This window comes from Tachypleus tridentatus, chromosome 13, assembly GCF_004210375.1.
Source record: "Tachypleus tridentatus isolate NWPU-2018 chromosome 13, ASM421037v1, whole genome shotgun sequence".
In the NCBI taxonomy this organism is placed as follows: Eukaryota; Metazoa; Arthropoda; class Merostomata; order Xiphosura; family Limulidae; genus Tachypleus; species Tachypleus tridentatus.
In genome coordinates this window covers 138,084,206-138,097,411 of record NC_134837.1, presented here as the reverse complement: position 1 = coordinate 138,097,411, position 13,206 = coordinate 138,084,206, and the positions used below count along the sequence as shown (strand labels likewise).

Genomic DNA, 13,206 nt, shown 5'->3' with positions numbered 1-13,206 from the left:
AACTCTAATGAGATGACTTGCAGAATTCAGAGTAAGAGAAGATTTAACGAAAATGTCATTCGCCGTGATCATTTTTTAAAACACACCAGTGAGAGAAAAACAAGCTGAATAACTTGTTACCGGAAACTAACATGCAAAAGAAAGCAGGGTTATTATCGATAACACTTCCAAAGGAACACCAAAGCTGAAGCTGCGTGTGGGTTTGCTAGCACACCAACGCGTAGGAAGAACTTTATGCTAACAGGAGAGTAAATGGTGATTACTGACAAAAAATGCGATATGATCTGTATATCACGAGAGGAGAAAACCGCCAAGAAAGACTTAATGAAATGAAAGTTTAGTCTACTGTTTTATTTAATCATTAAAATTGAAAGTGGGCAGAGTTGTAAGCTATGTTTTAAATGAGTGTTTGCTAGAGAAATTAAGTCGTTAAGCAATCGTATAGAAACTTTGTACTAAACGTAAAATGAAAATAAATGTCATTAAGTGCTTTAGTTAGTTAGTAAAATATTTAGTGAGGTGATTAAGTTATTTTAGTGCCAGCTAGAAAATAAAAATTAGTGTTTGTGACTCATTTGAAACTTAATAGCGATGGTTAGTGTGCATGATTGAAATTATACAATGAGGTATAGGTTTAGTCGCGGAATGTCTGTTGAAATATAAAGTTAGGACTCCCATTTAAAATAGCCTGTAAACAAAGAAATAATTAATGTTGTTTATTGTTACGTACCAACTAATCTACAATAGCCGTTCAACGATAAACATGTTACAACAGCATATTCAAATACTATGTTACATAGTTTCATTCATCGCCATGTAAGGCACTCTATACCATACGACTTGTTCATTTGTTTTTGGTTCATTCTCTATAGCGTAGTGTTTAGGGAACAAATGGGACCTATTGGCCCATATTGGTTGTTCTATATTCTAAACTAAATTAACAAACCGAAAATGTAAGGCTAGCCCTCATCATTCATTTACTTAGCTTTTTCTTGAACTCGTTTAAATTTACTTCCTCTACAATATCTGAAGGCAACTCATTCTAAAGGTTGTTATAAAAATAACTGTCTTTGTTGAAAATGATTTTTACTCTGCCAAAATTTATATTTGCACCTAGTTCTACTATTTTCACTGTTTAAATATAAAATTATGATGATGCATCAATATTATCAATTATTTTACAATCTTAAACACTTCAGTCGGATTCCTCCAACTCTTTTCAAAGAGAAAATAACTTAAAGGATCTTAACCTCCTCATATGATAACCTCTCCATCCCAGGCACATTCTAGTAACCCTTTTTTCTGAATCATTTCCAACAATTTAATGCCTCTCCTAAGATAAGGAATCAAGACTGAACACAATATTCCAAATAAAGCCTAACCAGTGATCTGTTTAATGAGATTACAACCTTTTTAGAGTTGTAATCAGTGTTTCTATAGATGCATTCTAAAATACTATTTGTCCTAGCATCAGCAATAGTGCACTGCTTGAATGACTTTAGAGACTAATTGACTATTACACTAAGATCTCTTTCTTTCTCCAAACTAAATTTTATAATTCAAATTATGATAACCCACATGCATTATCTTGATTTAATGCAATTTGAAACTTACTTACCAAATATTCTCTCAACTCGCTATATAATCCATATACTTTTGTAAAGCAACAGCAGAAGCATCTTCGCAGCCAGTAACACCCAAGAACTTTATAAGCAAAGTACTTTATTGACCATTTCATAATCTTTGTAACTGATGCAAGTAAAAAAAAAAAAAAAAAAAGTCCTGAGAGTGAACCCTTAATCTACTTTGATTGAACTCAGTTTATAACAACCCTCTATTTTCTTCCATTCAGCTGCTACTAAATAATTCTCCTCACTTATATTTTAATCCTTATATGGAACTTCAGCAAATGCTTTCTGAAAATTTAGATACAGCAAATGTACACCCCTACCTTCATCTACACGAGCAATAATATTTTTAAAGAATGTCAAACGATTTGTAAAGGAAAAATCTCCCTTTGAGAAGCCATCTTGACTATCAAAACACTTTGTTGCGTGATTTTGTAAAATATCTTTAATCAGACAGGGATCATTTTTATAACTTCCTTGAAAAGAGAAGAAACAACGAACTTCCAAACCTTTGGCGTCCTCGCAGTGTTCAAAGACTTATGTCATGTAGTTCACATATCCAATCCTTGACCTTGTTCAAAACTGTTAAAATATTATCTGGGCCAGGAGCTTTATAGTACTTTATTTGTTTTTTGTTTTTTTTGCAGCTTAGAGTTAAATAAATCTTGTTCGACTTGTTTCCATCTGATAACTGTTCAGTATGCTTAAATCTTCAGATACGAATTATTCTTTATAATCTCTTGAAGATTTCATCCGATCCTAAAATATTTTATTATTGTTACTTGTTGCTTGGTAATTAATTTAAACCTGTTATACCTCAGATACGAAAGTAACCAGTATCGTTACAACTTTTCCCTCAGAATAATTTTGCTGTCTTTAACATAGAGGGCATTGTACTCGTTTGGCTACATCAACTGTGTAGGAGTTAATGTTAACAATAACGTTGTTAAGGATGGAGGACTGTTCAGCGATCAAGTTCAACACAGAGGCGGTTAAACGACTCGAAAGGTTAACCATGAATTTTTAATATTTATATAATTTCATGAAACAAAATGTAATCTGTTAGGTAATAAAGAATTAAGTAAGTAGATGGTTAGAATGTGATTGTTCTTAACGTAAAACTAAAATATGTAGTTCGTTTTCTAGCAAGACTATAGTCAGAATTTTGATTGTCTGAAAATTGGGGTTTTACTTGCATTTTTAAAAAAAAGTTATTTTTATTTTGCATAGTACGTATAAAAGAAAATGACAATAAATTGTGTTTAGTTTATTCAGACTCCCCTTTATGGGAGTTTTGCAAATTACAGACGAATATGTTGTCAGCGATTACACAATTTAGATAAATATATAAGAAATCCTTGTAGTATTTTGGTAGTATATAAGATATTAAATATCTCTTGCAGCGAAGTATGTTCGCATTATGAATATATTTTATAATACTAAGTTAATAAACCCATACTTTATTATCAAGCATGAAAGTATTTGAACTGAAAGATAACATTTGATATTTTATATATATACACTGATAGGGACAGTAGCAGGTCTTGCCCCATGATGGCTGTCTCATTCGTTTTTTCCATTTTTTTCACACATCAAACTCTCTTGAACTTTCTAAGTTATGTGGTGTTTACCACATCTGAAAGCAATATTTTTAAGAGAATATTGTTCCTAAAATAACTTCAATGCTTTTATTGATAAATCTTTTGAATATTAGAAATAATCTTGGCATTTAATAAAATATTTAATTTTTAATAAAAGACTGATGTTGGAATATTTGTTGCAAAATCAGATATGATAGCAGATTATTTTATGAACGTACAAACTATGCTTCTTCATGTTAGCACTTAATTGTCTTTGGCCATTTGTCTACTTCAACATTTATTTGCTTTTTAATATTAAAATGATTTTGAGTTGAAGTATCACTCAAGGTTATTATCAAACCAAGTCATAAACTCGTATATTGTTTAATGTATAATTTGAGAAAGTACTGTTGTAGATAAATATTATTACAGTGGTAACCAGCATTAATATTAATTTTGGGGGTGGGAGCAGCACCACTCTTTTTTTTTTGGCCTTGCACAGAAAATTTAAAAGAATTTAAGTGAATTCTTTTTTTAAAAGTTTAATCAATGGGACAAAGTTGATAGAACAAAAAACACTTCTTAGTCCTGATCGTCATAGGTCGCTATACTTCCAACTCTCGCAAATTGTAACAGAACTTTTGAACTAAACTTTCTGTTGGATTTTTTGTTTGTAAGTGTTATAATTCATTTTAATTTACTTGTTTTTTAATAAACAGTCTTCAGCCTCATACAAACCAGAAATTCTTCAAACAGTTTTTAAAACAAATGTCTAACAATGTGTAAACTCATATTCTTACAATATTCACTGTTAACTCCTCTGTATATTTTTGTGTTGAAACGTGTTACATGATATTGCTCTGAATGTACTGTCTTTGCCGATCTAATAGGAAGGAATGAGTGCAGGCAGCTGGATAATTGTCGGTTATAGGCATGTTTCTAAGATTACATTTGTTAATTTTGTTTGTATGTTTAGTATTGTAATTTTTATAGGGATGTCTGCAAGTCATGGATTTAACTGAAGAGTAACAAAATATTATGACAAGAATTTGTATGTGGGTTTACACTTGTGACACAATATGGGCTAAGCCTACAATTAATCTCCTTAACAGCAGCTAATACTGACCTAAACAATTTATTGATGTTTTTCTGATCCAATTTTTATGAAGATTGGATGATAAGTTTGTTTACTAATGATAATACATAATGTACAATTTATAACTTTTATCAGGCAAAAATATATCTTTTGTAGTTTAAGTGTCTAACTTACTTGAAGAATTTTGAAGGTTAATACATGCCACATCTAGATGTGTGGAACACATGAACAGATTGTCAAAATTTGATCCTGATATTGGCAGATCATGGATGAATTGGTACCAGTCAGATCTGCCAATCTAATATTTTATTCAGGTTGTAAGCTTAATGTTGGCTTAAGAAGAATACCCTAAAGTTTTAAGTTTGATCTAAAATTTTAAATGTCCTTTGAACAACAAAAGACTTTCTGTTGTAGAAATTCCACTTTTTAATGGTGAGTAGGTGTTTATAATTAATATAGAAACAAGAAGTTTATCATCTATTTTTAACATTTTTTCATTTGACTTAGAAGATGAGTGGTAAATCTTTTGATTTAGCTTTCGATCATCATAGTATTTTTAATTTTCTGCTTCAAATCAAGGTATTATTAATTACAGTTGATTCAAACTGAGGTGAAGTATGTCAAATTGACTGGAGTGAGTTTTGAACAACCATGGTACTGATTAAATGTGTTGAAAGGACAATTATATCAGAAATTTGTTGGCTTTTTTAGTTTTATGTACCTGAGAGGAAATATGCTACTCTAGAAACCAGTGTGGATTAAAAGGATGTTAAACACTTAATCAGTAAACAAACTATATATGTAGTTGTAAGAAAATATGATAAAAAAAAAAAAGTAAACTATGAAAAAAACTGATTGGGAATTAAAATGAAATCCTAAATATGTTTGGAACTTGTAGACAAAAAACACACAATGAATGATTGTATAACTATACCAATTTCTTGAGAAAGGTTGTGAATAACAAAAATATAATGAAAGTAATACATTGAATAATTCAGGTTTGTATTCACTTTGTGTTTGAAGAGTAATAATTCCACAAAAAGTAACACCATAATACAGAAGGGGATGAGATGTGAAATACGATTCCTTTTCTCCAATGTAAATTCCCTGTAAAATAGTGTGTGTGTATAGAGGGAGTAGTTAGTATAATCAACTTATACTTATGAGCAATGACACTGGTTAGTGTCATATAAACATTAAGTGAAATTATGATTAAACAAGCAAAGTACCATGATGGTAAATTGTTTTAAGTTAATATATCATTTTAATTTATTTCATAAACTATAAGAATGGTAATTGTGTTGCATTGTTGGTTTCAGTTTTTAACTACTAATTAGTTTAATTACTAACTAGAGGAGAGGCAACTGGTTCAAAACACCCAACTTCAAATGTTTTTCTTGTACATATTACTTAACATTACTAACCAATTAATGGAGGTGTTGATTATAAAACATCACTTATTGCCTAGTACTAATTAAATGTGGAGATGGATGTATTCTCCAATAATATATAAACTACGTAGCAAATATCCTGAAAAATAAAGGGTTGATTTAACTCTATCACTATGGGGTTTCTTGTAGTCTTAGGTAAAAGAGCATGTCATTACATGTGGACTTGCATTTGAAATTTTATTGAACTACTGCTTTTTATGAATGTATGTCAGTAATTTTATTATAAAATTGTGTATTATAATTTAAATGTTGTTGTTGTTATACAATTAATTTCTTAATTTAAAAGTAACTGCTAAAACAAATCCTAAATTTTTGTGCATCATTCTGTTGAATGAAACTTTTGGTAAAAATCAGATGTTTGTTATGTTTAAATATAAAGTCTATAGTTTCTTATAAATGAGAACTCAAATTACTGATATTTATAACCTTCCAAAAATTAGATAACACCTGATTTTTTTTTAATTTGCTGAGATATCATTATAGTTAATGAATATAACATGGTAAACCACCTCCAGGTGTGAATTCATGGAAGGGATGAGGGGACCTCCCAGAGAAGGTTTTGTTCTTTCAATTTACTTTCTCTGGGATATAAACATCCACTCGTGTTTGCCTTGCATGGTGATCTGTTCAAGGGAGGAGAGGATCCTGGTGGTTGAAGTGTCCAACTTGAACACATCACTTTGACCTTTTAATTTTTATAGCCAGGGTCAATTGGCTGATCCACTTAGTCTAGGGTCACCCAAGTACCGGTGTTGAATGTTCTCAATGGGTGTTGTGGACATTGTATGTGATGCTTGTGTTTCGGTATAGTGCTTACAAAATCCTGGCTTTACTGCAGTGTTCTTGTTTGGCACTGCAGTGTGTCCCCACATAGGGCTCCATGGTGGGTGGGATCAGTGGGCACTGAAACTTTCTTTCTTATGGATCTCCCTAATTAAATTAAGATAGCAAAATAGTGAAAATCAGACCATTGGTAAATGACCATGTCTTGAAGATTTGGAACAGCAATCAACCCATGTACCTCATTTTCTGATATTACATTCTTTATTAGGCAAATCTTTAGGGCAAATGTTTCCCTTTGTATTCAGAAGGGACTAAAGGGACTTGCTGGCTCTCCAAAGTCAGTCCAAAAACTTTGTTCTGGTGACATATTGATTGAAACATCCACTTCTAAACACGGTGAACTTCTCTTTCATTTGAAGGCCATTTGAGGTTACTCCCCATGCTACTTTGAATTTGTCATGAGGAGTTATAGTTGAAAGGTATTTGAAGAACGTCCCTAAGTCGGAGATCCTTGCTGGTTACTACACCCATGGAGTTGCTGCAGTGACAGGAATCTCCACTCGCAAAGATGGAATTATGATGCCGACCAGTATCCTCATTCAGACATTTACCTGCCATCACCCCATCCACCTGCTCCCATCAAGACAGGTAATATTAATTGTAAGGTGTGGCCATACATTACAAACCCTCTCGGATACTTCCAGTTCAGTGGTTTGGTCACTCAAACATTATGTTGTGGTTTCTTGATGTGTGCTCATTGTGATGGCAAGGACCACGATGCCTGTGAGTGTGAAATGGACCCTCATTGCATTAATTGCAATGACTCTTACCTGTCCTACGTTCGTTCTTGTCCTATATGGTTGGAAGAAAGAAGTGCAGTGTTTGAAAATGATTCAAAATGCTACTTCCCTTGAGGCTCAAAAGTTGCTGTCCATCATTTCATCTCGGATGTATGCTGTTGCATTTCCTTCCACTACTATAGAGTGAGTGCAGACAGATCTCTTTGAGCCTCCATAAGAATCATTCTCAAACCAACTGAAAAGTCTTTTGACTTCCATGGTTAAAGTGAATAAATCAACTTCAACACCCATTTCTGCCTCTAACATACATTCCAGCAAACCCCAAGATCCACTTCTTTTGATTCTGGGTATGGGCATTTCCTCCGGTACATCTTCTTCTTCCACCCTAAGATGCAAAATGATCATTCATTTACATCCTCAGTTGCTGAAATCCTCTTCCAACAGCAAAGACCTGCCCAATCAACCCAGGGCAGGATCTATGGAGGTCAACAGACCTCCCTTGAATAAAGACAGTAAAGAAAAAAGACATGGTCATAAACAGAGAAGGGCTATCTACCCAGTATACTGACACACAAATAAAAATTGTCCACCTTCATACAATGGAACTGTTAAGGTTTACATTCTAATTTAGATGACATCAAAGCACTGATTGCTTCCTACCATCCTGCGTGTCTTTCTTTACAGGAAACATTTCTGAAATCTGTTAATAGTCACCTTTCAGTGGCTTTCTTTGTACAGAAATGACAGGCTGTGTGATGGATGAGTGCATGGAGGGGTGGCACTGTTGTTTGATCAGCATGTGCCCACCCTTTCTTTGCCACTCAACACACCCTTGGAGGCTGTACCATCACTGTTTGTTCTCTCTACCTGTCACCTGGAGACACCTATGATCAATTGGACCTTGATGCTCTTGTTGAATAGTTGCTGTCTCCCTTTTAATCCTGGGGGATTTCAGTGGACATCATTCCTTTTGGGGAAGTGCTAATATTGATGGGAGGGGTCGCTCTGTAGAGCATATGCTCTCTAATTGTAATCTTTCTCTTCTGAATAGTGGTTCTTGTACTTATTTTTATGCACCTTGTCTGTCCCTTACTGCTATTGATCTCTTTGCTCCTCTTCATTATTCTTCCACTCTTCATGGAGGGTTGACGGTAATCTACAACGTAATGATAATTTTCCTATAATTTTGAAAAAGACTGGCTGTGGTCAGTGCCACCCGATCCATGTGCCCTGGTGGAAGTTGGATCAAGCAAATTGGTTCTCTTTCACTGCTCTTGCAGAACTTAATCTTGCCATCATCTGTAAGCCATGAGTAGACAACTGTGTGGCACCAGTAACTTACTGTATTATACTGTCAGTTTCTCAATGTATTCCTAAAACCTTGACATGTTTTCCATGATATTCTCATCCATGGTGGAATCCTGTTTGCCAAATGGCACAGAAGGCTCAAACATAGGTCTGGGATACTTTTTATAGGTATCCCACACTCTTGCACCTCATCTCTTTTCAGCAGGCTGGTGCATGTGTTCAGGAGGTAATATGTCAAAGCCAGAAGGACTCTTAGATTAAATTCACAACCAGCATATCTTCTACCACCAGTTTCAATCATATGGGACAAGATTTGAAAGGCCATGGGAAGTATAATTCTGTCCCCCCTCTCAATCTTGCTCTCTGATGGCCAGGAAGTAGCTGATACCCAGAGCATTGCTGATACTCTAGGTAAAAGCTTTTGCAGGGTATCTAGCACTTCTACCTCTCTCTCCATCTTCTTAGTTATCAAGACTTTGGCAGAGCAATTACCTTCAGGGCTGTTTTGAGTGTCACACTTTTCAGTGTAAAGGTAATGCCATCACTGAACAACTCTCTCTCACTGTTGCAAATGGTCTCCATATCGGTGACTTTCACATCTCGTGTCAGACTTCAAATATGAGATATTGAGCAGCAGCTACAGACTGCCCTCAGTTGTTTACTGAAGAGGACCACAGGAAATGGTTTTAACTTTTTTCTCTCTTAAAACCATTTGCATGCACTATTGCCACCAATGAAGTATGCACTCTGATCGTGAACGTTATATCAGTAAATTTGTGGTCTCTCAGGCAAATTTCTTGTGGCTTATCTTTGACTGGAAACTGATCTTTACCACATATCCAGCAGCTATGATTCAAATGTACAAGAGCACTGAACATCCTTTGTGTTCTCTTCCATCACTTTGGGAGCAGATTGATGTTTTATGCTAAAGATATATTGTGCTTTTATTTGATTGAAACTGGACTACTGGTGTCTGGTCTATGGCTCTGCCAGGACCTCAGCTTTGAAGATGTTGGACCCTGTTCATCATCAGGGGATTTGCATCAGGGCTTTCAGCACTTCCCCAGTCCAGAATTTGTATACACTCTCATGAACCTTCTCTCTACCTCTGCTGGTTTGAATTGTTTACTGTATGCTTTGTAACTTTGATCCTGATCACAGCATCAAACCTGGGGTTGTGTTTTCCTTTCTCAGTGAACCATGCTTTTTCAGAACAGATGATCTGCCATTTTTCCTTTTGGCCTTCGTATCAAGATGCAGTTGAATGAATTGGGTCTGCCCTTGTGGAACATTGATGTTTTCCCTGTCCAGCACATCCAACCATGGCTTATTACCATCCCAGAATGTGACCTTTCTTTAAGTCATCTGAGAAAAGTGGATACTCCTGATTGGAAGTAACATCTTATTTGCTGAATGTCTTTCAAACCATCCTTCCATTTCCATTTATACGGATGGTTTAAAATCAGGTAACTTTGTGGGCTCTGCCATGATTTGTTATTTGGTGGTTTGCAGAGTCCCTTCTACAATTTCTCTGTTCACTGCTGTTTTTCTTGCCCTGGATCACTTAGAAGCTAAGCAGTACTCGAATTTTAGTATTTATACTGACTTGCTTAGTTCTGTACTGGATCTAGAATCACTTTGCGTTAGTTTTTGTCCTGTTCTCTTAGATATTCAAAGCTGACTTGTCCATTTCTCTTTAACATCTACTTCTATCTTGTTCTTCTGTATACCAGACCACGTTGGTATTTGCAGGAACTAGTCTGCTGACACCTCAGCTAAGTCTGTCTGTCTCTGGTGCTATCACTGCTGTGCCTGTTCCATACATGGATTATGGTTCTGTATTTAAGTCTTGTCTCCATGCCAATTGATAGTTGACTTGGAGAGAGAAACAAGAAAACAAGCTTTTTCAAGTAAAACATACTATTGAACTTTAGCCATCTTGTGTCCGTAAGGATCAGAAAGAAGTTCTAACTAGACTATGAGTTGGTCACAGTTTTCTAACTCATTGTTTTCTTTTTATCTGGTACTGATGCACCTGTGTGTGGTCTGTGTGATACTCAGGTCACAGAGTCCACATTTTACTGTCATGCTGTCATCATGACTCTCAGTGATGGCACAATTTGAGACGTGTTTTGTCCAAAGGTTTATCCCTGACACTGGACAATGTCATTGGCAATGGTGAAACTGTCCACCTTACAAATGTTAGTTTTTTAATGGCCATTGGCTTCTTTAATACTAAGTTTTTAATTCATAAATTGGATTTTGTTTCATTTTAACATGATTCCTTTTTATGAATTAAAGTAAAATTAGTTTGATACAGTATTAGAAAATGGGTCCCCCAGCTAGTACAGTAGTAAGTCATTGGCTTCTTTAATACTAAGTTTTTAATTCATAAATTGGATTTTGTTTCATTTTAACATGATTCCTTTTTATGAATTAAAGTAAAATTAGTTTGATACAGTATTAGAAAATGGGTCCCCCAGCTAGTACAGTAGTAAGTCATTGGCTTCTTTAATACTAAGTTTTTAATTCATAAATTGGATTTTGTTTCATTATAACATGATTCCTTTTTATGAATTAAAGTAAAATTAGTTTGATACAGTATTAGAAAATGGGTCCCCCAGCTAGTACAGTAGTAAGTCTATGGATTTTGAATGCTAAAATCAGGGGTTTGATTCCCTTCAGTGGGCTCAGCAAATAGCCCGATGTGGCTTTGCTATAAGAAAAACACACACAAGCACACACCTTGGAAAATGGCTGGGATGTCAAATAACTCAACCAGGACTGGGAAGGCTAACTTCAGGTGATTAATGCTGATGTTTGAACTTGCCCATTAGTCATCCTGGCGAGTTATAATAATGAAAATTACGCTAAAGAAAGTCCTTTAAAACTTGTATTACCTTATTTTCTCTCATACTGCTGTAAATTAATTTAAAATTTGAATTTAATGCTACTTAAATTTTTAATTAAAAAATCAGACATTTTTGTTTTAATGCGATTCCTTTTTAAAATTTTTAATAAATTTACTCTATTTTTTTTACCTTTTTGGTGCATATAGCCTAGTTTCTTTGCACCATAAAATTTCAGCCAATCACCTTTTCCATTTGTTGTAATATTTTCTCACGTAAACCTGCTTTGCTCTTTTATAGCTTTAACCAATCACTTAGAATTTACCCCATGTAGTTTTCTTAGGCTCTTGAAGTCTTTTGTCTCAAATCTTGGAAGGAAAAGATAAGTGGAAATGGGGTTTTGGAAAAACAATATTTTTTAAAACTTAAATATAGTTCAGTTAGCCAGTGTGCCAACTTAGTGGAATTCTGCAATATTCAGAGTATTTTATAATTTATTTCAAAATGTGTATATAAAACCTAAAAGTTGTCTTGCATCCTCCACATGGGGAAATTTAGCAAGATTTAGTAAACAAAGAATAGCAAGCATGCCCCAACTTTTTTTTTTATAATCATAAATAGTAAAGATTATCAATTTCAGTGTTTAGTTATTGTTTTATGAAAAGTGCACTATCAAAATGTATTTGTAAATAGTAGTAATATGTATACATAGTCATATATCATATTCGTGCACTCGTTCTCTCTGTCTGGTGGATCAAACAAATTTTATGGCCTCAACCTGGGAACATTTGTGTTATTATTTGGTATTAAAGTTCATCATTCCATTGGGTAGTGGGCACATACTGTTTATAACTCGGATCACATATGCAGGCATTAATTAAAAAATTCATGTATCATGCAGCAGTAATAAGTAAAATTGTAGCCATTATTGTTTCCTTTTCCTTTGCTCCAGCTTTTTTTTTTCCTCTGTAGAATTTGTCACTTAGTACTTTAAATTTTGTATCATATTCTTTGTGCTCCCAATCAGAAGGAACCCTCTTTGTTGTGAAAACTGATGTACCCAGTAATACATCAATAAAACACATTATTACTTCACAACATTCTATAATGAAAGTTAAGATAAATAATATTTAGTAACATCTGATTGTTGTAAATGGTTACTCTAAATTATATCACATTTAAATTGCAAGCAAATCTTTTCTTCAAAGTTTCCTTGCATTGCAACAATTAGTAAGGTCTGTTTCTTTCTTCTTCAGTATACTTCATTGCATATCTGTTAAAGTACATTAGGTTTCTGTTCAAAATATTGTTTTTTTTTTATTTTCTTATTATCTGTTGACTTTCAGTCATGGTACTCGAGATTCTTATTTGTATCATGTCTGCTGTTTTGATTAATAAATTTCATTCGTTAGTTGTTTACTTTTATTTTTGGAATGTTCTCCATTGAGTTCCGTATGCCTGTTTTTAAAATACGGTAAAACCTGTCTAAGGTGGAATTGCACGGGACTGAATAAAATTTCCAGCTTGGACATTGAATATGCATTTCCTTAATTATATATAATTTTCGAGTGGAATGTTATACGTGCTTGACTCAAGGGAAGTAAGACATTTGTGAATAGTTATTATACTGTTTCCTATATTTATTGGAATAAGAACAAAAGTACACACTCAAAATATACACAAGTACACAAAATCTTGATCAAATTTATTT

The 13,206-nt window shown here is 34.0% G+C and overlaps 1 protein-coding gene across 3 annotated transcripts in view; it reads left to right on the top strand.

Annotated features, from left to right (window-relative positions):
- Nucleotides 1-2,536: 2,536 nt before the first annotated feature.
- Nucleotides 2,537-13,206, top strand: part of LOC143239630 (zinc finger protein DPF3-like) — a 79,206-nt gene continuing 68,536 nt past the window's right edge. For all 3 annotated transcript variants that reach the window (XM_076480936.1, XM_076480937.1, XM_076480935.1), the window contains exon 1: nucleotides 2,537-2,636. In XM_076480936.1, coding sequence (XP_076337051.1) covers nucleotides 2,557-2,636 — 80 coding nt within the window. In that variant the 5' untranslated portion in view covers nucleotides 2,537-2,556. The remainder of the gene's footprint in view (nucleotides 2,637-13,206) is intronic.